Raw genomic sequence first — 25,269 nt, forward strand, 5'->3', positions numbered from 1 at the left:
CAAACTGTTGTTAATAGTAATGTAATGGAATATTCTTTCACAGTAAGCAGCAACAGATATGAAAAATTCAGAAACACTTCCAAAAAGTAGAATGATTTGGAAGAATTAAACAGAGCAAAATAAGAAATGTGGCGTTTATAGTTAGGAAAGCCTGTATTTAAATTCCACCTCTGATGGGCAAGTTACTTAATTTCTGAGCCTCGGTTTTCTCATCTATAAAATGGGAATAACTCTAGTAGTACTTACCTCACAAAGTTGTTTTGAGGTTCAAAAGACACAAAGCATGCAATCTGCAAGCTATATGTCAGTTGTTAATAATCATTATGCAGAACTCAGGAAAAAAAAAATACACAACAGCCACAGTAATTCAAACACTACTGATCAATGATCTTGGCTCCAGAGGGTTGATGATGAGTCCTACCTCTTCCCTCTTGGTCTAAAGATGGCAGACAGCTGTAGATTGGGTATACATTGTCCAACTTGGTCAAGGGGGTAGATTTGTTCTGTACTTCTATGTTACAAGACTAGGTTCTACTGGCGGGGCATAGTATTATGAAAAGACCCCAATTTAAAAAAAAAAAGATTTAATATTTTTAAAAAAAAGGCTCAGAGGGGACATGACAACTACCATCAAGCACATCAAAGTCTGTCATATATATGGAAAAAGTTTTAGACTTGTTCTTGGTTGCAGAGGGCAAAAACTAGGAGACATGGGTAGAAGTTTCAGAGGCAGATTTATACTTGATGTAAGAAAATCACTCCTAACAAAGACAGCGATCCAAAAGAGTGGTTTATCTGGAAGTATTGGGTTTCCCCTCAACTGAGTTCATACAGTAAAGGCAAGTGGGGTTCTCTTTTTCAAGTACAGGTCAGACTACATGCCTGCCAAAGTCCCTTCTAACCCGGAAATTCTGTTGCTCTAGTGAGAGAATGGAAGCTCTTTGGACTCCAATACTAGATCTTGAATGCAAGATCTATGGTCAAAACTGCATAATAGTTCCCATCTAAGGGCCCCTCATCCAGTTATTTAACCCTATGGAAATCTCTTGACTTCCACAGATTCAGTAGCAGATGAGTCAGAAGGTGATGGGTGATGGCATCAAATCTGAAGAGGAAACAGTTTTAAGATCAGATTATCAGAATATGACAATGGGCAGAGGAGCGGTAGAATGGGAGTCCAGGTGCGGATTGGATGGAAGAGTCTGAGATGGTGAGAGCTACAATGGTCATGTGTGTGAAGATTTAGACCCTGTGTTCACCTGATGTGGGGCATCCCTCCCAGGCCAGTACTGCAGAATGGACACCTGACAGGTTTCTGGCAGGAGACGGCTGAGCCAATTGGCCTATTGTGGAACCTACTGTGTTTTCCACTTTGGCCCTGGAGGAGAGAATTAAGAAGGGCAGAGCATGGGGTGAGAAACATGATAGCTTCCATGGTGGTAGGTACCAAAAGACCTTCCCACAAAGCAGGAGAGAAAAGGAATAGAAAGGGGAAAGGACTACAGCGTCAGCCTCATGTCTTAAGAAGGAAGAGCTGGGATTGATTGGACAGCCTACCTCACTAAAGGCAGAAAAAATGTCCCATCTGATGCTCATAAGCCAGCTATTGTTCTGACAAAGAGGAACAGTGGTTCTCTCAAAGGAAGGCATGATGAGGGCTACATCATACACATGTGTTGGGATCCCACAAGATACAAAGAAAGGGAGAAAAATGAGTCTGAGAGGACAGATGGCAAAAACCAAGGAAGCTGTGTTCTTGCCACCGTTCCCTCTTCTGACCCCCAAATGTCCCATCCTTGTGCCTTGACAAGCTCCATCAGCTAAAAGCTGATGTGGATCCTCCAACCTCTGTCTGAGGGCAGGATGGAGAAGAAATAAGGAGGTTTCTGGCCCAAAGCGTGAATGAGGGAAAAGAGGTCAGTTGTTAGATCAGAAAACAAATCACACATGGCTCTGAGGGTAGAAATCAAACCCTGCTTTATAAGGCTGCAATGGCCACTGTTTGCTTCTCAACTGGGATAACAAGGGCTGGGCAAGCAGGCAGGAGAGCAGGACATAGCTCCTTCCTTGCCCTTTCCCCAACCCCACCATCCTTCTAAGCCTCATAGAAACCCCCTCTCTGGAATTCACCCTTTTCCAAAAATACTCTGACCAGGGGCAGGGTGGACAGGGCTGGGGTTCCAGGCTGGCCGGCAGGCCGGTTCCCATGAGGTAGCTATCGCTGGTGCTCCTGGGGAGGGAGTGGGGTTAATGGAAGGAAGTTGATCAGGGGTTCACGGAGCCAACAAGGTTGTTGTTGGCTTTAGGGGGGATGGGGGAAACAGGGAGTCTCTGAGCTTGCCCTGAATACTTAAGCATAGGTAACACTGGAGGGCAGGGGCTAGAGTCTTGGGTGGTATCCTCATTATCCTTTGTAGAATGAGTAGGTTTCCTGGGAGAAAGAGAAAAGGGAGAAGAAAGTATGAGGCTTCCTGAAGATGGTGGCTTCTCCCTTCATAAGATGGCTCCATCCCCTCAAGGACCCAAATGGCTGCAACTAAGTAACTGATAATTTTAGCAGAGTCTTCTAAAGTCTCCTAGGTCCGGAGTCAGTTCCCAGTCTTTCTTCTGGAAAGGAACTATCTTTTTATTGCTCCCAAAAAACCTGAAAGGACAGTCAGGTCCACAAGCACCAGGAGAGTAGAGGCCCCTGCCTGAGAACTGCCAGCCTGTCCAACAAGGAGGTGCCATCACCGTTTCAGTGTGCGCTCAAAAGGCTGATGAATCACAGGAAAGAGAGTGTGGCAGCACCTGCCACCATCAGCCACTGGAGATTGCTTGGTTTTGTCCCAGGAGGGGCCAGAGAGGGGAAGGTTTTTATTACTAAGAAGAGCTTTCTCTACTCTCTGAGCTCCTCCCTGACCCCCATACTGCTAAGCCTGGCCACTGGTTTATTTCTACTGCCACTCCCAGATTTCTGACCCCCTCATACCCAAGTTCTGCCCAGATTCTGCCCTTCAGCAACCTTTACCCCAGCTTGTTCAGGTCCGTTTTACAGAAGGCATTGAGGAGGATGTCACCCTTCACGATGATATGTGATCTTGGCAGGGACCACTAAAAACAAAAGAACACAGTGAGGCCCCCAAACCTGGAGCAGTCAGGGACATTCCAGACACTCCAGTCCCCTACTGCCTAGGGGGCACAAGAGCAGGGATGTTCCCTTCCTACGCAATGACACAAAGGCCAAGCCTGAGCGCTGAGTATCAAACATCAAAGAGGAGAGCTATCGGCTGTGGGACAGATTCTGGGGGTAATGGGGTATGGCCACTCCCAGCACCCTTGGATCAACCCTGCACTCTAGAAGAGCACAGCCTCACTCACCATGGGGGCAGAGTCAGAGACGGCTCCAGTGTGAAAGCCTTTATAGCACCAACTCCGCAGCAGGTCCACCCCTGGAGAAAGGGAAGGAGACGACATGGGCCACTGCGCAAACCCTCCAGCCTGCCCCCCACACAAGAAGGCGGCACACACACCTTTGAGCTTGTTGCTGTGATACTTCTGTTCCCACTGCGTGGTCAGGATATTAAAATAACGCGGCTGCTCAAAGAAACGGAGATAGCGCGCAGAGACCCGAGAGGGGAAGACCCGCTCAAACTGGCCACGGCGTGAGAACTCATCCTCCATCTCCACGAGGACCCGAACATCATCTGGCGTCAGGATGTCCAGCACCGACGCGTAGAAATCCTGGAGTTCCCAGCATGAGAAGAGAGTGAGACAGGGTCAGCAACTGCAGGTGGGGAGAGAGGGACAGAGGACAGGGAACAGCACCAGGCATGGGGGCACAGTGAACACAGAGCCCTATGTAGGGAGGCAGAACACACTGAGCCTGGTATTGGCAGGACAGAGCACACTGAGCCTGATATGGGGGGACAGAGCATATTGAGCCCCATATTGAGGGACAGAGCACACTAAACCTAGTATTGGGGGGACAAAGCACATTGAGCCTAGTATTGAGGGGCAGAGCACACTGAGCCTGGTATTGGGGGGAGCAGGGCACACTGAGCCTGCTATGGGGGGACAGAGCACACTAAGCCAGATTTTCAGGAGGCAGAGCACACTAAGCCAGATTTTGAGGGGACAGAGAATGCTAAACCTGATCTATGTGGGGGGAGGCTGTGCTAATTTGGTTAAAGTGGGTTTAGGGGCCGGGAACTGAAGGGAAGGGTTCCTATCCTCTCAGCTCTGGAGCAGGCATCCAGCAGCTGTCACTCCATCAGGAAAGGGCAAGGGAGGATGGGGACACTAGTGGGCCACCTCTGGATCTGGCCGCTGCCCTTCCTCTCACTGCTATGGGGTATAGATCAGACAGAAGATAATGCTCTGCAGTCTTGGGAGGTAGGGGAGGCCCACCGAGGCTAAGTGACTTGTCCAAGGTCAGACAGTAAAATAGATGGAGTCTAGGGGACAACCCAGAGTTCCAGGCTGGCTTCCTCCTCTGCCCAACCTACTCCTCTGCTGGTCTGTCCTTCCTTAGACTCCTAACTGCCGCTGCCCCCAAGTCCAAGTCTGTCACAGAGCTGACACTAAGTAAAACCCAATCCATCTGAAAGTCAGTGTGGTCTGGCCACAAGGAAGGCAGCTTTCAGGAGGCATGGAATGGGCCCAGCTCTGCTCCTAAGGTGGCGGGGGGCAGGCTCGGCATCCCACCTGATCAGGCAGCTTCTGGGTCAGGTAATAGGCTTTCTTCATTTTCTCTGCTGTGAAGTACTCAGGAGCCAGCCTACTCTTCTCCTTTGTGGAACTGCTAAGACTAAGTCAGAGCAAAGAGAAGGAGGGGTTAGGTGGGGGCCAACAGCACTGAAAATGAGGCCCTTTCCCAGGGAGAGAGAAGGGAACAGAACTAGGTTGGGATCTGTGCTAGAGAAGCCACAACATGCTTCCAATCAGGAGGCTGTCGAAAGGCCACATTTCAGATACTACACTTCTCTATAGCCCCCAACATCAAGGTGAACAAACCTTGCCAGGCCTGCCTGGATCTAGGAGACAGATAACTGAGCGGCCTGGGTGGGGCTTGGGGTTGGCACTCTGCAGGGGCTGCAATGGGGCAGGGGGGGGGGAACCCACCTGATGGTGGAGCTGCTAGAGCTGCCACAGCTAGAGCTGACGTCATCCGCATGGGGAAGGACAAAGCCTGCCAGGTTCAGGAGGTCTCGGATCATCTGGCCCTTGATGCTGATGTCTAGTGGTGAGTTGGAGTGAAGGCTGCAGAAGGGAAGCAGACACAGGGTAATTAAAGCAACAACTTCTTTATTTCCAGAATTTTTCTTGTCGAGAATTACAATTTGGCTCTAATTCTGCTCATTCCCCTTGCCTGCTCGTGCAGAATTCAGGGGGCTTGGGATCCCTGTAATAATGACTTAACATTTCCACAGAGCTTTTGCAACCACCACCCTGTGGGGGAGTGGGTGTAACTATTAAAGATGAGGAAAGAGATCCAAAAAGGTTAGTTCAGAATCCAGAGAGGTCTCCGGACTCTAACTCAGGCTCTTTCTAGCACACTGCCCAGCCCTGATTTCTAATGCAACAGTTCCATTGCAAAGGTCTCCTTGCCCCAGGAGTAAGAAGTAGCAACCCTTTCTTAGGAACTCTCTCCTCCTGAGGGTGACCCTAGCTGGACACGAGGCTCAGGGACATCTTCAAGTCCCATTAGATGATGGGAGAAAAGAATGACCAGGGAACATTCTATCCATTTAACATAGAGAGGAAACTGAGGTCCAAAGTAGGAAAAGGCTCTGCCAAAGTTAGCAAAATAAGGATTGGAATGGGGCCAAAATTCAGGAGAGAAGGCAAATGAGACTGCAGACTGGAAGGTCTTTGGTGAGTCCCCTTGAGGATACCACTCACCTTGGAGAGATGTTGACTTCAAGGACCCAGGGCTTCAGATTTTCATCTAGCATGATGTCAAAACCAAAGAGCTCATGGCAGCTGTAGGGGCGGCGCACATACATCTTAAGCAAGCTGGTCACATATGGCTCTGACCTGGTAATGGGGAGGATGGTACAGCATGGGCTTGCTCCCATGGTCCAGGCAGAACCACCTTGCAAACCGAACTAGCCCTAGGAGGGGAAGCACCAGGCCACAGTAGATCCCCATCAACCTTGAGCCAGTTCCTGCTGAGACCTCAAAGAGAATGTGGGGGAAGAATAGGGAAACAAAACCCAACTCACACACATTAATTCTTACTCCTCCATCCCCAAAAACTTCCAAGTGGGCTCATTTGGGAAGGCCCAAAGAGGCCCCAAGCACCAAACCATGGAGGTTAATTCACCAAAAGCTAGATTCTCCTATGACTCACGCAATGATGGTTTTGACGACGACATCCTTAATCTTTTCCCAGATGGCATCACTGTTGATTCCTTTTTGGCTCAGATAATTCCACAGGGCCTTCAGTGCCCTGAAAAAAAAAAAAACCACAACAGTGTCACGTTTCTAGGTGAGGACCTCTCAGTGGTGGTGAGGCAGGATTTGGAACCAAGAGTTTCTGTCTAAAGCTATCTTCTCTATCCTCTCTTTTTCTAGACCCCCTGACATTTCAGGGGGAAGAAGGTGGACGTGTATGTAACCAAACCAGCCCTGGGCAGCAGATGTGTTTTTGAAGATTCAGCCCCTAAGCCAGGGGCTCATAATCTTATTTGTGCACCAGGGACTCCTTAGGCAGCCTGGTGAAGAGAATGGACTCTTTTCTTAGGGCAATGTTTCAAAATGTATAAAAATTACAAAGGATTACAAAGGAAAGCGATTCTACTGAAACAGCTATTGAAATATTTCTTAAAATTCCAACAGAGCCCAGGTTAAGAACCTGCCCTACATTTCCTGGCCAGGCTCTGCTCTTTGCTGCTGACCACCAGGGACCCAGATCCTGCCTCAATCCCTGCCCTTCTCTCTTCTGGGAGACCGCCCTTCCCAAACCCTGTGCCCTCAGACAGTACCACTTATGGCCTTGGCAAGAGTTCTCATCAGTGTTGGCCTGGTACTCGGCATTCTTCTTATTGATGCTGTAATTGGTCAGATGGATGAACTTGTTGCCAAGGCTCTTCATGGAAGAGGAGTATCTAGGAGTCAACGGGACAGAAAGGAACAAGTGAGAAAGCGGGTCAGGGTTCTCCTGGCTCCAGAAGGGCTAAGAGAGATGAAGGAATCCATTCTCACTGCTCCCCCTGCACTGCCAGACCAGAATTCAGGCTCTCCAGTGCATCCCCCAGCCCTGAGGAACAGGAAAGTGGCATTCTCAGTCATAGCAGTGACTGGGGAAGTGGGGGAGCAGGACCCCAACAAACTCAAGCTGAAGCCTTGCTCCTTTCTCTTATTTTAGTCCTCCTCCAAGCAGCCCTCCCAGACGCAGTCCTGCAGAGGAGAGTCCCTCCCTACCCCTTCCCAATCACCTCCATCCATGTTTCCTGCCCACCCCCCTCCAAAAAAAAAAAGGTAAAGGAAAAAAAATTGTTTTTATCTATCTGATTTGCTTTAGTTCCTGCTAAGCAGATCCATACAGTACAGGATGATTTCACCACTTACTTGCAGCTAGCAAAGCGGACGAGTCCATCCGTGAAGAGGTAGATCCGAAGGGGATCATATGAGGTGACATAAACATAGATCCGAAGGTCGAACTTGCTCCCGCTGATGAGGTAGGGTTTATGCAGATATCTTCATGGGAGAGAAGAAAGGAGCCAACGGTAGTAGCAGTGTAAGGTTCGAGAATGGACAAAAGAGGGTGAGTGGGAGGAAGGACCAGTTCGAGGGCTAAGACCTCAAAGCAAAAACAGGGGCAGTTAGGTGGCACAGTGGATAGAACACTGGCCCTGAAGTCAGGAGGACCTGAGTTCAAATCTGGCCTCAGAACAAACACTTGACACTTACTAGCTGTGTGACCCTGGGCAAGTCACTTAGCCCCAACTGCCTAAAAATTAAAAAAAAAGAAAAAAACAAAAGGTTGCTTGGTGCTAAGAAAGCCATCTCTGGGAGACAGGGGAAGAAAAAATGTAGAAGTGTCTGGGGGTGGCTGGGAAGATTGGGAGACGGTAGGGGAGATTCTCCAGGGACGAGAGGAAAAGAGGCTGGCTCACCTCTGCACTAGAAGGGGTCTTCTCTTAGGTAGCTGGCTCCATTTGTGGATAACCTGAATGCCAATGCCTCGGGCTGAAGCTGGCTAGAGAGCAAGAAGAGAGGAAACTGGGTCAGCTCTCAGACCCTTCCTTTTTCTCTTGCTCCCTCCCAGGTCTGGCTCACCACCTCCTACACACCCCTTACCGGCTTCACAATCCACTTCTGACGGCTGCTACTCTCCCAGGCCTTTCGCAGAAGTTTGGCATCCTGTGGGAGGATGAATGACTGGGGGAAGAAGCTGAACTCCTTCTTACCAAAGCGGCTCTGCATGCGTGACAGGTTACGCCATAGTCGGTCCTTCCGTCCAATCTGGAACGAGCCTGGGAAATGGTTCAGCTACAAAGAGGAGAGGGAGAAGGGAGGAGAAATGAGAAATGCTGAGAGTAGCTAAGGCAGCAAAGAAAGGAAGAAGGCAGCCAGAAAGGGGATGCCATCCAGTCCAGCTGCTGAGGCCACCTCAGCAGCTTCTGGAATCACTTAGACAATGGCAATTGGGAGAGAGATTTTGCTTGTGAAAGGAAAAGACCAACTGGCCCTATCAACACCTCTCTGTTGCATCTTGTGGCTTTTTTCTGCAGTCTGAGACAAGAGTAGGAGATGTACTTGTCCCCTAGCAGACCTGGTCACAAGAAACCGAGTCTAATTGTCTCAACAAAGGACCACAGGCCCCTGTGCTTTACAAAAATGACCAGCTTAGTGGAACACATGGAAGAAATGTACGGCAGTTAAGACTGGAGTGATACACCCAGGCTGGCATCTGGAAAGGCCAGGACTAAACCAGTTGCTTTCTTTTCTGTCTTGCTATAACTAGAAACACAGTGGCTGGGATACAGTTATTGCTAACTAAATAACTGAGTGACACAGTAACAACCACATTGTACAATAACTAACTTTGATAGACTTGGACCTTCTCAGCAATGCAAGGATCTCCAAAAGTCTCATGATGGAAAATACTATCCACATCCAGAGAAAGAACTATGGAGTTTGAATGTAGATCAAAGCATACTATTTGCTCTTTTTTTTCTTCTGCTTTGTTTTATTTCCTCTTTCTTATGCTTCCTCCTATTGGTTCTAATTCTTCCTTAAAACATGACTAATGAGAAAATATGTTTAATAAGAATGTATGTAAAGCTCACATCAGATTGCACACTGTACTGGGAAGGGAGGTGGGGAAGGAAAGGGAGAAAAATTTAAAACTCAAAAGCATATGGAAGTGATTATTGAAAACTAAAAATAAATTAATTTTTAAAAAGAGAGAGAGAGAGAGAGAGAGAGGGAGGGAGAAAATCAATAAATAATTGAGTGACTCTCAGACACTTTGTGAGTGGACTGGATTGGAGCCCGGGGGCTTGAAGCTGATTCTAATCTGGTAGCCTACTGTCCTTCTCCATGCCTACCTGAAAGTCTTTAGGTTTCCCCACTTTTCCCTCTCTATCCAATTTAGTGTTTCCTTCCCAACAGCCTGGTACAGGGATGGCTCCTACCTTTTGATGCTCCCGAATTGTTTTGAAACTTGGAGATTTCATGTGGTGACCCCAACAGCCCAGCCAATCATCGTTTTCTGTGGAAACATTTTAAGAGTCAGTCCCTCCCTGGAAGGAAGAGGCTCTAAAACCCCCACACGTGCCCAGGTAGGTCACTCAGACCACGGCACCATGCCCACATCAGACAACCAAGAGTTGTCGTGTAGTTCTGCTCTGGAGCCAAGGTTGGAACACTATTTCGCCACCTTCAGAGCCCCCATCCTTCACACGGCATGAAAAGACAAGAACTCAGGGCCTCCTCTTCTCTCATGTTTATAACATTTGTCCCTCCTTCCACGAGCCCTTCATTAACGGACTCTTCTCTAGAAACATCTGCGCTGAGTCCTAATCCCTTAGCACCTCCCCCAGAAGGCAGGAAGTGCCCCAGATGCAAAGGTTCACGTCCCACAGTGAGGTCAGAGCACTTTGGCAACACTAGTCCTGGTAAATAAGGCAGAACAAGCTGACACTCACTCTTGCTGACTTTGAAGTGGGAGCGTCCAATGGTCTGTTTGACAATGTTGGGAGTCACTGTACTCATTTTCCAACGAAGCAGCTTCCTCTGTTCCCAGGGTAGCTTCTCCACTAGAGAATGGTTAGGGGTGGTAGAATAGAGAGGAAATAACCACACTTAGCTACCAATAACTCCACCCACGGCCAAATAAGCCTCTGGGACTGTTCTGGCTCAACACTTCCTACAATAAATGAAAGATGCTCATGGACAAGATACTTTTGTAATAAAAGTCAAGAGGGAGAGAGGCAGGAAGGAATAAGGAACAAAGACTACAGGAAAGATTTAGAGAGTAAAGGAGCAGGATTAGTTAGGAAGGGGAACAATATAGAGAAAAGAGTAAGAGCCTAAGAAGGGAATTTAGGTTAGGGTTAGAAGTTATGGTCTGCCTATGAGAACCACAGTTTCTTACAAAGACCTAAACACAGAGAGTTTGATAAATGGTATATCCATTACACTTGACCTCCAGAGGCTAGGCAGTCCAAACCCACCCCCCATTTCCACCCTCCCCAGCGGATTATCCTTACATAAGACCTTTTCTCTTCACACCAAATACTGAATTTTTTTCCCACTAGCTCTTGTGATTTTAAATGCTTCTGCAGGTTTACCTCTCTCATCCCTCGTGCCAAAGTAGATGGTAGGGGGTACATTAGGAAAGAGGCTGTAGATAAGGGGTTGCCGGACAACTTTCTCATGGTTGGCAAGGGGTTTGGTCAGAACTTCCATGCAGTTCCTAAAATGAGAAGACAGGAACATGGCAGAAGAATAAGGAGATTTGCTGGTATCAGAGACCTGTTTCTTCAGTATGCTGGGGGCACATATCCCTGCTCCCCAGAAAGAAAAGATGCTCATCAACAACTTCCTAGGTATGAACATATAGGGTATGATTCCAAGGTCATTGTCATTTCTGACAAATGTTCTTAATCCTTTTTACTCTGGGATACACCTTCAGAAATCTATGGTGCAACAGGAAGTACATTGGATTTGGAGCAGGAGGTCTGCACATGACTTGACTCTTGAGCCCAGTTCTGCTATTTATTCCCAGGGTGACCTCGGGCTAATCACTTCATTCCCCGAGCCTCAGGTTCTTGTCTGTAAAATGAAGGAGTTGGGTTAGATCGCCCCTACAGCCTCTTCTAGTTCTAGGCCTATGATCCTCCGATATCAAGGAAGTTCGGCAATTTGCTCAGTGCTTCACAATCATAGTTCCCCCATCTCTGTAAAGAAGTGGAGAGAGGTGCCAAAAAGGACTTCAAATGACAAGGGAGTTTATCCCAATCCCTACACAATCACTGACGTTTACTGAGCAAGAGAATGGCAGAATGTACTTTCTGAGGATGGATTTAGCAGCTGTATGGAAGATGCACTGGAGGTTTGCAACAGGCTATTACAATAGTCCAGGAAGGAGGTGATGCGGACCTGAATCAGGGAGATTAGAGAGAAGAAAGAATAGAGATGGGGAAGCAGTAGGGTAGTGAATATGAGAAGTTGAATATGACCTCTAGGTTGTAAACTCGGGTGACTGAAAGAACTATGGTGCCCTCGATGGGATTTCAAGGGAAAAGGTAATGAGCTCGTTACATTTGAGAGACCACCTATGAGATATCTATGTAGAAATATCCAGAATGTAATGAGAGAAAAGGGACTGGACCTCTGGAGAGAGATAAATGTTAGATATGTAGATCTGGGAGTCATCTGCGTTGATATGGCAACCAAATCCATGGAAACTGACAAGATTATTAAGAGGGAGAGAGGAGAAGAGAGAAGAGGGCCTAGAAAAGAGCCCCAAAGTACACCAACTCATAGAGGGCGGGACATGGATGATGATGATCTCGCTAGAAGCTGAGATCAGTGGTATCATAAAAAACCAGCGAAGAGAGAATATAAGGAAAGGGTGGTCAATAGTACCAAATTCTACAGAGTGGTCCAGATCTACAAGGACTGAGAAAGGGCACTGGATTTAGAAAAAGAGAGAACAGTGGTGATCCCAAGAGAACATCGTTTCAGTTGAGTGACGGGGGAAGAAGCAAGCAGAAAACAGAAGTGGAAGCAATGAATGTAAATAGCTTTTTCTTGGAGTTTGGCTATAAAAAGAGAGATACATGATGATAGCTTGAAAGGGTTTTTTAAAGGATAAAGGAGATCCAGGTGTGTTTTTTTTTTAAGCATCAAGGAAGGACCCAGTGGAAAAGGAGAGATTAAATATTAGGCAGGGGACTATGGAGGTGGAATAACACATATATACTCAGACATAGTTAATGCATTGGTCACTTTTGCTGAACTGGTTTTTCTCCTTTATTTTTAAACCACTGTTACAAGGCTCATTCAGTAGGGAAGGCATATTTTCAGAAATAAATATGATACCCAAACAAAAGCTATCAATAAAAAGAAAATTAGGGTGAGAGGATGATCAAAAAGGCAAGTTCCTGGAAGAGATGGGAGGGAATCGGGGGCACAGAAAGACAAGACAGAATTGGCTAGGAGAAAGGCTATCTCATTCCCAGAGACTGGGGGGAGAAAAGGAAGAAAGAATGGAAGACAATGTTGAATTGATCTGAAATGTGGAGTTGGGGAAGAAAGCTAATTCAAAATAAACCTTGATTTTTTTTTCAGTAAAATATGAAACAGGGTACCCCACCAAGGGGGAAGGGTTGGTACAGATAGCTTCTGAAGGGGTTTGGAAGAGCCACTGCAGAAAAGTAGGACAGAGGGTCAATCAGGGAAGAGTAAAGGGATCATAGTGCAACAGGAAGGATCTTGTCATGATTAGCACACAAAAATTTATAGAGGTCCTCTGCTTAGTAGGGTTATGTGACTTCCCTCAGCAGTAGTCAGCAGCATGCAAGCAACAATGAACAATCCAGGTTTTGCTGGCTTTGGAAAAGGAAGAGTGGCAATGTGACAAGGGGACGAAGGATTCAAGGTCTGAAGACGGCATAACTCTGAATTCTTCTGTGGGCCCCTTCCATCTCTACTGGGTCCTAAACTGAATTTAAAGTAGGCCACTCTGTGGCAGGGACTCCTCTGTGGTAGAGCCCCAGACGCTTGCATGACTAAGTTCTCCGTAATCTGGAAGAGAGCAATCTAACTGATGTGCAGACTCTGGGTTTCCCAGTCACTCACCGAGAGATCACTGCAACTGATTCACTTGCTGAGACACCACTGACTGAAGAGCACTCGGAGTCCTCTAATGGGAAAAAAGAAAAAGCAGTGACTTCTAAGGTGCCCAGGAGCTATGCACATGATACCCAAAGGGAAAATGGCAGGAAGGAAACAAAAAACATCCTGAAAAGGAGTTAGGGATTGGTGGGATCAGTCAGTCACCAGAAAGCATCCTTCCTGGTGCCCTTAGGGCAACTATTCTTTGCCTCATTTTATTAAGCCTTCATCATTAAACAGGCCCTGCCTCAGTCAAACTGAGACCCATTAAAGACCTTAGCTTGAAAGGCCAAGGTCCCCCACTGCACCCTGGGCCATCTCCAGTTGTCCTGATCTATATCTGGCCACTGGACCCAGATGGCTCCAGAGGAGAAAGTGAGGCTGGTGACTCTGCACAGCCCTCCCTCATTTAAATCTAATTCCCTTGCACATCAAGCCATCACTGCCCTGATGTCATGGTCCTCCTTGATAACGAAGGACAAACAGCAAGCAAACAAGAGCAGCAGCATCAACTACTTACCATCCTCCTCTTCATCCTCATCTTGGCTACAACAGTCTTCTATCCCATCTCCCAGCTCCTCTTCTACATCCTCAGCCTCACCACGGAACATGTCAGTATTTGAACTATAAAAAAGAGATACCACACACTCAGTTGTCACATCTCTTTGCTCTCCAGCCATCAATCCCCCTTCCATTCAATCTCTGCTCCCAAGGTTGGACCTCATGTCTTGCTCCAAGTGCTGCCCCAGACTAAGCACAATCCATGATCCCTCCCCATTGGCAGGGATCCAGTTTTCTTTTTCTTTACTCCTTCAGAGTACCAGTACAGCTGTCTACCCAACATTCAAATGGCTGCTGACTAGCTCCTAGAACTTGACAGATTGTCTGAGAATTGTAGGCCATAAACCTGCATAGTGGAGAAGGGCTGAGGCCTGGGTCTGCATAGGCTAACCATGGATTCTACAGCTTATCCAAAGATCTAACCTGAGAAACTTTTCAAATCCACCCTGACCCTTGCTCATCACTAAGGAGAAATCAAACTCTAGCTCAGCCCTGTGATGAAATCAACCACAAGAGGTGCAGCGCCAAGTCTACTCACTTCATTAAGAGCTATGGCATCCATCTCTCTACCCTCTAGACCAAGGGCTCCCAACCTGGGATCCACAAACTTTTAAAAAGCATTTTGGTAACTATTTCAGTATTACTGGTTTCCTTTGTGGTCCTCTGTATTTTATTTTTATGCGTTTAAAAAAGTTCTGAGAAGTCCACAGACTTCACCAGGTTAAGAATCCCTGCTCCTGAAAGACACTGAGCTGGATATTCTGCAACTCACTTGAAGCTTCTAACAGGTGAGCTCTGCTGCTGCTGCCGTGGCTGCTTGCCCTCTTTCTGTCCTCTAGCTGGCTGGCTCAGATGGATGGAAGACATTTGGTTGGCCACATCCGTCACACTGACAGCCGGAGGTTTTTCTCCAGGGGCACCCGTCCCAGTCCCACCAGCAGGTTCATTGTTGGGAGGGTGGGGATGTGAGGCAAGAAGGTGAATGCTGATGCGCTTCGTACAGAAGACAGTGCTGTCCAACCCCATGTTGTCAGAGCCATCGGGGAGGGGTCTAGTTTCCAAAACTGAATCCTCTCGGGAAAACCGAGGACTCACCACAGGGGGTTGCCATCGTCCGTTCCCATTAAGGAGATTCCAATGGAAGCTGGGGTTCATGAGACAGGACCGTTCAAGCCGGCAGCCTTGACCCATCTTGGCAAAGCCCCTCCCCGTCAACTTTCTCACAGCCTCAGTTAATCGAATCTCCCTGGAAAAGGCTTGGGAATTGTCCTTAGCCGCTAAGGTCCAGGAAGACCGCTCTGCCCTTGGGGATGCGACATTCTGGTTATAGGTGGGAGAGGCACCTCTGGCAGGGGGGCTGGTGATGGTTGTGTTTAGGGTGTTATGGGTGGAAGTGGTGGTGTTACGGGCAGTGGCGTGGTCAGGGGCAGTGCCATTGCTCTTGGATACCCTGTGGTCAAGGTGCAGGGGGGAACAGTCTCCAGTGCCGCCTGAATGATGCCAAGAGACAGGCATTGGGATCTTGGGTGGGGGTACTGGCTGCAGGCCCTCTGAGGCCTGCTGTGAAGGCACTTTAGTGCTATTTGGCCTCAGGAAGGAATTGTTGTTGAGTATAGGCTTGTAGGAGGAGGAAGTGAGGGAGGAAGGGATCTTCCCTGAGACGGCAAGGGACACGCTCTTCCCTGAAGAGTGCTCCCCAGCCGCTCTGAGAGGGAGACACTGGTCTGTGGCTGAGGAAGCCATAGCCCCAGGAAGGGTGGAACCCGCAGCTGAGGTGATGACCTTAGCGGCAGGGAGACCTACAGGGAGGCTCCTTCTGGAGAGAGTGAGGGGTCTTTTGTCTAATGTGTTTGACCGCAAACAGAAAGACTCAAGCTGCTGGTAAGGTTTGTGTCTGTAGTTGGCGCGCCGGTACAGCAAAGTGCTGCTGAAAAGGTCCGGGAGGGAGTGCAGATGACAGGGGGAGTTGCCGTGGCCTGTGATGACAGCTGCAGTCCCAGAGTTACACAGGGTGTTGGGGTAAAAAAAGTAAGCTGGCTGAGCAGTGATCCCCAGGGTGCCGGTGCCCTGCCCTGATGAAAGGGTCCCCACGTGCTTCTTCTCCAGTCTCCAGATCGGCTTCACCTGCTGCTGTGCCTGGTACCAGGTTTTGCCCTCAGAGGGTTTCTCAGCTGGTGGGGTTGGCACTGTGCCCGGGGGACCACCCTGCTTGAAGCTGCTTCCCCGGCGGAGGCCAAGACTATAGTGCTCTGTCCCTGCAGAGGCCATGAGGGAGCCATTTCACAGCCACATAGGGCCTGGCTCATGCACGGTGCCCTGCGCCTCCGGCAGCAGCAGCATCCTTGGGATCTGTCAGCCTGAAAAAGGAAGAAAGCGTGAGGTGAGCCAGAGTCCACAGAGAAAAACTGAGGGGACACAGAGATGCCCCCATTGTCTAGCGGGGAGGAGGAGCATACATGACTATACTTCTAATTTTCTCGACGCAGGGAACCAGACTTGACCCACATTTTACTGGTGTCGAGGGAAAGATAGCTCTCAAAGAAGTTAAAACTGTTTCCCTCCTGTCACCACTCAATCAGAGCAGACTTCCTAGAAGAATGTAGCTTTTTTAAGACACATGTACTCGTGAAGTGAGCAGAACCAGGAGAACATTGCACACAGTAACAGCAATATTGTACGATAAAGAATTGTGAATGATTTAGCTATTCTTGTCAATACAATGATCCAAGACAATCTCAGAGGAATCATGATGAAGCATACTATCCACCCCCAGAGAAAGAACTGATATAATTTGAATACAGAATAACCAATATGGAAATTTTTACATGACTGCATATGTATAACCTATATCTGCTTACCATCTCAGGAATGGGGGTAGAATTTGGACCTCAAAAGTTTAGAAAAAATGTTAAAAATGTGTTTTAACATGTAATTGGGGGGAAAACACACACACATATATATATATAAATGTTTATCAAACAGGACTTATTCACATTCTTGCTTACAAAAAACTCCTCTTCCTTCCTTCCAAAATATGGCTCATATTTGGGGCAGCTAGGTGGCGCAGTGGATAGAGCATTGGCCCTGGATTCAGGAGGATCTGAGTTCAAATTCAACCTCACACACATAACACTTATTAGCTGTGTGACCCTGGGTAAGTCACTTAACCCCACTGCCTAGCCAAAAAAAAAAATGGTCCATATTTGAAGATACTTCTACCTCCAAAGACCTTATCCATGCGGTCCCCTCCCTCATCTCAACACACGTTCAGCTGTAACTAGGGTAAGTATCAGGACAGCAGAGAAAGCAGCAGATAATTTCTCCTCCTAACCTACTCTGAAAGAGTCAAAGATTGAAAGAGTCAAAGATCAATTAAGAAGGTGTTCATTCTCTAAGTGCTGCCCCAAACAACTCCTAGCCCAAACAACTCCAAAGCCATGCCACTGAAAGTAGGAATGGTCAGGTTAAGTTCCTTGATCATGCATAGCAACTTTAAGAAATGGACTGATTATTGCTAATCCCCTAAATCATTTTAAATTCAGGATTTGAATAATCCAGGTATGAATAGTCCAATTTCAAAGACTTGGGGTGGGGGGAGAACATGGGGCAAAGTTGTTGTCTGAGTGATCATATTTTCAAACAGCCAATATACAATAGGCAAGTAGAGCCAGCAAGCATGAGGAAAAGATGAAGTTTGCTCCTTACCCCTCTTTCTCAAGTCCCAGGCTGAACCCAACGTTACAGCAGAGCTGAAATAAGGACCCATCCATAGTCCCATTTTTCTGATTCAACAATGTCCCCCCTCATACAAAGCAATTTAGAGCCAGGATAGAAGATGCTTTTCACTCCAGCTGGCTCTGTATTAAGGAAGCTCAAAGGTGTTGACGAATGACTCAGCACTGGCAATTATCTTTCACACTGTCTAAGTCAGAGGAGTCTCAGCCTTTCACACTTTCACAAGGAAAGTGGAAACAACCTAGAACAGAGCTTCCCCAGCCTGTCCTTGACTACTAAACTCCTGTCATCAAAAAGGAAAATACTTCTACCTGGTAGTCAAGAGGATCTGGGAAGATTCTGAGAATACCATTCAATCCAGTTGACAAGCATATGAGTAAGGCAGGCAAACAATCAAAGTGTTCTTATCCTGGCCTGGAGTGAAGGAATCACCAGAGAGCAATTTATCTTATTTTATTTTATTTTATTTTAATTGGGAGAAGGAAACGTACTTGCCAAGTGTTTGTGAATTCAAAGGAATTATTTTTGGCTAGAAGGGTGGGAGGGGAAGGCTTCCTGATGGAGGTGCCACTTGAACTAGGCCTAGAAGAACAGGTTAACATTTCAAGAGGCAAGGTCAGAGAAGGTGGGGAGGGCATTCTAAGCCTAAGGAGATTTAATGTCCTTCTAGGTCTCTTCCAAGTCTATACCTTAATAGGTATATATAATAAGAGCAAAGGCAGCGAAGTAGCAAAGTGTTCTTGTTCAGAGAGCATCAAATAATTCAGGTGGACATACAACGTAAAAGTGTGACATCGCTCTTGAAAATAGGTAGGGGTCAGGTTATAGAAAGTCTTGAACCCAAAGAGTCTAGACTTCATGTAGCAGACAACTGACACAGAGAGCTTTGGAGCAGGTCAGTGAAGATGTTTGCACCCAACTCCAAAGTAACTTGAACTGGTCCACTGGATGCAAACAACTCTAACTTTCTAAGCCCTTTATCCGGGATAACTGGCACAATGGATTTAATTTTGCTTTCTCCACCTGTCCTCTAAACAACCCTTTTAAATTGGTTTAACTAACACAGAGAATACTTACTTACATAGTCAGGCTGGAAGACAATTTAGGTCACTTTAACCACAATTTATCCCAGTCTCATTTAGTCTTCTATATCTGGCATAACTGCCCTAAAAACCTTTGAGGCTTTCCACAACTGTCAATAATAGCATTCTATGGTTCTACTTTTTTATTTTTGGTGAGGCAATCGGGGTCAAGTGACTTGCCCAGGGTCACACAGCTAGTAAGTGTCAAGTATCTGAGGCTGGATTTGAACTCAGGTCCTCTTGATTCTAATACCAGAGCTCTATCTACTGTGCCCCCTAGCTGCCCCAATAACAGCATTCTATGAACCCTGAAATGATATTTCCCATGTTCCCAAGTTCTGAGAGAGAAGGAGTAGTAGATTGAGCACTGGCCCTGTAGTCAGGAAGACCTGAGCTCAAATTCGACCTCAGACACTGACTAGCTGTGTGACCTGAGGCAAGTCACTTAAATCCTAATTGCCTCAAAAAAAAAAAGTTCTAAAAGTGATAAAAGGGTACACATTCTTAGCTCACCCAACCTGCTGTCAGGCATGCCACAGTCACACACCATGGTCTCTATGAGATATACATAAATGCAGGAACACGGGGCAAGTATGGAAAATAGATATAAAATCAACACAGAGTCCCTGACCCTTCATAGCTTCTGTGACCCGGGCCACAGGCCAAGCACGAAATATGTGTGTGTGTGTATGCATACACACACACACACACACATATACATACACATATTTCTAAAACTCATAATGTATTCAATTGTACATAGTAAGAGCAAACAGTATAACAATATCAACTATGAAAGACTTAGCTACTCTGACCAATATGATGATCCACAACAATTCCAAAGGATTCATGATGAAAAATACTATCCACTTCCAGAAAAAACTGATCAACTCTGAAGGCAGACTGAAACATTTTTTCACTTCCTTTTTCTTGCCTTTTGTTTTTTGCAACATGGCTAATAGGGAAATATGTTTTCCACAATTTCACATGTAAAATAAGCATTGTATTGCTTGACTTCTCAAGGGTTGGGGAAGGTGCTATAGAGAGAGACAGAGAATTGGGAACTGAATTATTTTTAATAACTAAGGCTTATAATGTGTTCCACAATTTTACCCCCTTAAGGGAAGAAAACTAAGGATAGACAACTAACTCGTCCCCAGACCACAAAAACCTCATTAGCTGTCAATGGATCAGAGATAAACTTAAGTGCCAAGGCTCAGGCTAGGCTAATGGGAAGGCAGGCAACTAACCAGACTGCTTCTGAATACCTATTGCTTATGTTTTGCCCTTCTAGATCCAACTGTCTTTATGCTATACAGCCCTAGCAATATCTTACTCAAGTGAAGAAAAATCAATTATTTTAAATAACTGGAGGGAGAAATGGCAAGGCACATACCCTAAGGAGAGGTCATAGACAGGAAAGTCCCACAAAAACCAAAATATTAGCAAAAATTTTTGTGGTAACAAGGAACAGGAAAGAAAGAAAATGTCCACTGATTTGAGGGAGAGCTAAACAAATTGTGATACATGAATGCAGAGAAAAAAATCATGTCTTAAGAAACCCTGAATATGAAGAATTCACAAACATAGGAGGACATATACACTGAGCCAGAAGATACAGAAGGAGAACAAAAACAATGGTAACAATGTAAAATGAATGACATGTGGTAGACATGTGGTCAAAGGACACGAACTGTTCTCAAAGAATTTGACAACTTCAACAATCATATGAGAGAATGTTTCTAATCACTAATGGCAAGAGAAATGCAAATCAAAACAACCCCAAAGTTTTACTTCACCTCCAGAAAACAGGTAAAAACAACAGAAAATGGGAATAGTTGATACTGGAGGGGTTGTGGTAAGAAAGGCACTATAATGCATTAGGGTAGAGCTGGGAACTAGTACAATTATTCTGGAGAATTCATTTGTAATGATGCCAATCAAGTGGCTAAAATGTCTCATACATTTTAACTCAAGAGATAATTCTTAGGCATATACCCTTAAGAAGGTTGTTGACAAAAAGAAAGGCTCCACATAACACCAAACTGTTTAGAGCAGCATTGCTGGGAGTAGCAAAGAACTGGAAACAAGGTAGATATCTACCAATTAAAGAAAGACTAAGGAAATTATGTTACATTAATGTAATGGAATAAGACTGTGATGTGAGGGGCAGCTAGATGGTATAATGTCTGCTAGAGAGGCAGGCCTGGAATCACGAAGGCCTGAATTTAAATCCAGCCTCAGACATTTATTAGCTATGTGACCCTGGGCAAGTCACTTAAACCTGTTTGCCTCAGTTTCCTCAACTGTAAAATGAGCTGGAGAAGGAAATGGCAAACCACTCCAGTACCTTTGCCAAGAAAACCCCAAATGAGGTCACAAAATGTCAGACACGACTGAATGACAACTGTGATATAAAAAACTACAAAAATGACGAATTTAGAGAAGTATGAAAAGACATGAACCGATGCAAAGTGAAACAGGAAAATCAAATTGATATTGTCTCCCCTTCCGTAATTGATTCTATTCTGTACCACCGCCAACATTCTATATACTGCCTAGGTCACATTTCTTTGTCTCTGAGTTAAGTTCAGAAGTTCAGTTATCCTGCTAATCACTCTTCTATCCTTGTGTCAAGGAAATCTGTTATCCTTGCAGGTAGATGCCAGGGAGTCTGGTCTGTTACCACTGTGACATTACCTAGCCATGTGACAAGCCACAGTGACAAGCTAAAAGGAGGGGTTCTGGCTAGGCCCACATGACAGAACTCCATCCACTCATATTGTTTTCCCCATCTAAGATACTGCCTTCCAGCTTTTGGATGCTCCTCCTTTTGTCTGTAAAAATGATCTGTCTGTCCTCATTCTAAGTCTTTTTGCTTGCTGAGGAGTTAAAGATCCCTTTTATTGGTAATTGCTAGCCTTAGCAATGAAGTGAACATGCTCAGAATTCTGTGCCTCAGCTTATCTTGATTTTTACCATAACAGAAATACACAGAATCCTGTAAAACAATATACACAATGACAACAATGTAAATGGAAAGAACCACCACAAAATAATCAAAAATTAATCAGCAAAATTATAAAGAACAGTCATAGTCCCAAGAAAGAATGAGACAATACCTCCTTCCACTCCTTTGCAGAAGTGAGAGGAGAGGTGACTCATGAGTCTGGAGCACTGTATTCAATGTCATATTTTTTTTTCATGTATTTATTAGGTTTTGAGGGAAGAATATTTTTCTTTCTTTTAAAAGTTCTTTGTTATAACAGCTGGTTCTCTGGGAAGGGAAGGGAGAAGAAGGAATATAGGAGGATATCTAGGTGATGTAAACACAATCTACTTAACAATTATTTTTAAGATAAGCTTGCTGATAGGGGAGAAAGGAAGGATACATTTAGAAATCAATGTGAGGTAAAAATAAAAATTAAGAAGTAACCAGGGAGAGAAGAAAACCAAACAGTTGCTTCAGAAGTAGATGAAGGAAATTTTCATCTCCTAAAAATCCAGAGTAAATAAATGGAAGGTACAGAAGGGGCTTAGATCTAAGCTTGATATTTGATGAGCTATAGAGGGCAGGAAGAAACTCTAGTAGAAGACCAGACAGAAGAAGTCTTTCTGTCTAACAAAGGATTCTCCCACCTAGCCTTAATTTGTCCCATTCTTTTATACCTCAAAAAGGTATAGGGTATGGAGGTGTGGGGATAAAAGTCACCCGCCCTCCTAGGAGAACATGTCCAAGGAGTGAGAACCAAGTAGGTAATATGAGGATATCTTAGCAACACTCTATCTGAGCAGTGACTTTATAGCTATGGGGAGGCAAAATTATTGCCTTCAATTCAGGGCACCGAACAGTAAAAAAGGCTTTGATACATCCAAGGAAGCAAAAGGATGGTAAGAGGCCTTAACTTCATGTCCTAAGAAGATCAGTTGATAAAAATGGAGCTGTTCAGCCTCAAGAAAGACTCAGGGGGTTCCTGGCAGCTGCGCTCCTGTCTCTGAAGAGTGCTCCAGTGGAAAAGGAATCAGACTTATTCTTTTTGGCCCCAGAGGGAAGAACTAAAAGTGATGTGTGGAAATTGTCAAGAAGTAAAGTGAGGTTTGATGTCATGAGATGCTTCCTAGCCACTAGACTGTCCAAAAGGGGAATGGACTGCCTTAAGAGGTCTCCAAGCAAAAGCTGAACGAGCATTTGGTCAACATGTTTATGGGAAGGATTATGTTGAATTATGTGACTGCTAAGGGCCCTTCTCATTCTAAAATTCCATGATGCTGTGATAGGAAGAGGTGATCCAGCTGTACTAAGAGAGGCCTGAGAGCCAAACACAAAGGTTCTTTGGATGCCAAACCAGTTACAGAAAAGCTTAAGGGAAGGGGACAACATCAGTCTCCTTTATCAGAGGTGACTCATTCAACCCAGTTTCTGAACTGGACCCTCTCTTCCCCAGTTGCCTTCTTCCCATGGCAGTCCTCAGCAGCACCTATCTGCACTAGGGTCCAAGGAGAGTAGTTCTACTTCCTCCACCTCCAGAGGTTCCAAGTAGCATTTCCCTTGAAAGTCGATTCCCATCTCCTGAGCAAGCAAAGGGTCTAAAATTTAAGAAGTGGAGGAAAAAGGAGGTCAATTTCAAAACTTAAATGTTTTAAGTAGTAAGTCCTTGGCATAAAATCACAGGCCTAGACATATGTTCCAGGGATTCCAGAAACAATACACAATTACAAGTTAATTTTCTAATGATTCCGTGACATCTCTGGCATCCCATCCCTTCTTTCCTCTCAAGCACCCATCACTTTAGGTCAAGTCCTAATCACATCTCACATGGACTATTACAATAGCCTCTAACTGATCTTTCTGCTTCAAGTCTATGCAGTTGCCCAATTTATAATCATTAAAGTACAGTTCCTACCATATCACTCCCCTGCTCTCATGGTTCCTTATTGCCGCTAGCATAAATTACAAACTCCTCTGGTTTATAAAGCCCTTTCCAATCTGGATCCAGCCTTTCTTTTCAGTTTTCTCAAACAGTTACCCTTCTTCATACACTCTACATTGTAGCCAGACGTCCCTACTCGCTCTTCTCACATGCTCACATTTCATCTCCTCACTGGGAAGCTAGGTGGTACAGTGGATAGAGTGCTGGGCCTTTGCCTGTCTTGGCCCCCTCTACTGAGTAAGGACCCTTGCCTTCTCCCCAAATGCATTCACTCTTGACCTCTGCCTCACTCAGTTCAAGCAAAACCTACAAAAGGCCTTTCCTGATCTCCCTAGTTGTTCTATAGATATATATAGTATTAACTTTTCTGTGTAGATAGATACTTCTCCTCAGGAGATGTAAGCTCCTTAAAGGGAAGAGACCCTTAGTGCCCAGCACAGAGACTGGCAATGTGGTACAGTGGAAAGAGCATTAACTCTTGAGTCAGAGGAGCCAAGTTCAAATGCCATCTCTGCCATGTTCTACCTGGGTAACCTGGAACAGGTCACTGAACCTTCCTCAGCTTTAATTTCCTCAAATGGAAAATTTGTGTCTAGGCATATGAAAATTATTACCTGCAAGTTATCCATTGCATTTAAAATATTCAGTTTACAAAAATCCAATTTGCATACAACTTTTCAAGAAGGCTTTGTATTCATTTTGTATTTCTCTTGTATTTACTTATCTGTCCATATGTTATGTCACCCCAGTACAATGTAAACTCCTATAGGACAGTAATAGTCTCATTTTTTTACTTTCTATCACTAGAAGCTGGCACACTGCTGACAAATAATATACATGAACTTACTTTCATTGCTTAAAGTAAAACATACTTATAATCACTTCCTGGGGCAATCCAAATGACTCATCACAAAATACTCCCTCTACCCACGCTTCCTTTGAGCAGCCTTTATGGTGTTTGTTTTAGAAGCTAATCGATATTACCCAAATGGCATTTTTTTTAAAACCCAACACGTCATCTTTTAGAATCATCAACATGACAGAACCTCTTTCTTGAGCCTTCTGTGACTAATGTTTCTCCAGTGCAAGCTAAAAGGGGGAAAATTCTTATCTACAAGGGGCAAAGGCCAGATAAAGTTAAAACATCTGGACCAGGCCTTTTAATCACTTATTTGGCATCATATAGTGTACAGAGATCTGGTCTGAGAAGCAGGACGACCTAAGTAGCTAGCGATGTGAGTTGTGGCCAAGTCACTTAAGCAGTGCTGCAGGCTGATGTCTAAGCCTAGAAAGTTGAAGAGAAGAGGCCCACTTTCATTGGTTGAAGGAGTTTTCTATGCTTATGAATCCCATGTCCAGTCCCTGTTCCTAACATTTCTTCCAGTCACGCTGCACTACTGGTCTCCACCCCTTGTACTGACAGCCTAAGAGTTGTCCCTTGGGATGGTAAAGTACCAGGCCAAACAATAATTAAAGCCCTTCACTATCTTCACTCCCACTGAGTAAGTGACCCTGTTCAAGCAGTCAACTTTTCCCCATTCACCCTCAGTAACCTAGCATGCAGTCCATTAACCTCAAATAAAGGAGGGAAGCTAAAAGAGAGGCCCAATAATGATTACACAACA

General features: G+C 45.5%; 1 protein-coding gene across 4 annotated transcripts in view; it reads right to left on the minus strand.

Annotated features, from left to right (window-relative positions):
• Positions 1-1,960: 1,960 nt before the first annotated feature.
• The window catches only part of TTLL4 (tubulin tyrosine ligase like 4), a 33,806-nt gene continuing 10,497 nt past the window's right edge, over positions 1,961-25,269 (minus strand). For 2 of the 4 annotated variants that reach the window (XM_021002818.2, XM_021002819.2), the window contains 18 exons: positions 14,669-16,253; positions 13,856-13,959; positions 13,300-13,363; positions 10,785-10,909; positions 10,140-10,250; positions 9,627-9,703; positions 8,287-8,478; positions 8,103-8,185; positions 7,555-7,683; positions 6,969-7,091; positions 6,335-6,433; positions 5,884-6,018; positions 5,104-5,241; positions 4,687-4,789; positions 3,513-3,723; positions 3,361-3,431; positions 3,011-3,093; positions 1,961-2,431 (listed from right to left, as the gene is read on the minus strand). In XM_021002818.2, the coding sequence (XP_020858477.1) occupies positions 2,266-2,431; positions 3,011-3,093; positions 3,361-3,431; positions 3,513-3,723; positions 4,687-4,789; positions 5,104-5,241; positions 5,884-6,018; positions 6,335-6,433; positions 6,969-7,091; positions 7,555-7,683; positions 8,103-8,185; positions 8,287-8,478; positions 9,627-9,703; positions 10,140-10,250; positions 10,785-10,909; positions 13,300-13,363; positions 13,856-13,959; positions 14,669-16,164 (3,510 nt within the window). In that variant the 5' untranslated portion in view covers positions 16,165-16,253 and the 3' untranslated portion in view covers positions 1,961-2,265. Of the gene's footprint in view, positions 2,432-2,971; positions 3,094-3,360; positions 3,432-3,512; positions 3,724-4,686; positions 4,790-5,103; positions 5,242-5,883; positions 6,019-6,334; positions 6,434-6,968; positions 7,092-7,554; positions 7,684-8,102; positions 8,186-8,286; positions 8,479-9,626; positions 9,704-10,139; positions 10,251-10,784; positions 10,910-13,299; positions 13,364-13,855; positions 13,960-14,668; positions 16,254-25,269 lie in introns of all 4 variants that reach the window. The other 2 variants (XM_021002821.2, XM_021002822.2) reach the window with 2 other exon arrangements.

The sequence above is a fragment of the Phascolarctos cinereus genome, unplaced genomic scaffold (assembly GCF_003287225.1).
Source record: "Phascolarctos cinereus isolate Bilbo 61053 unplaced genomic scaffold, phaCin_HiC Scaffold_7;HRSCAF=346, whole genome shotgun sequence".
In the NCBI taxonomy this organism is placed as follows: Eukaryota; Metazoa; Chordata; class Mammalia; order Diprotodontia; family Phascolarctidae; genus Phascolarctos; species Phascolarctos cinereus.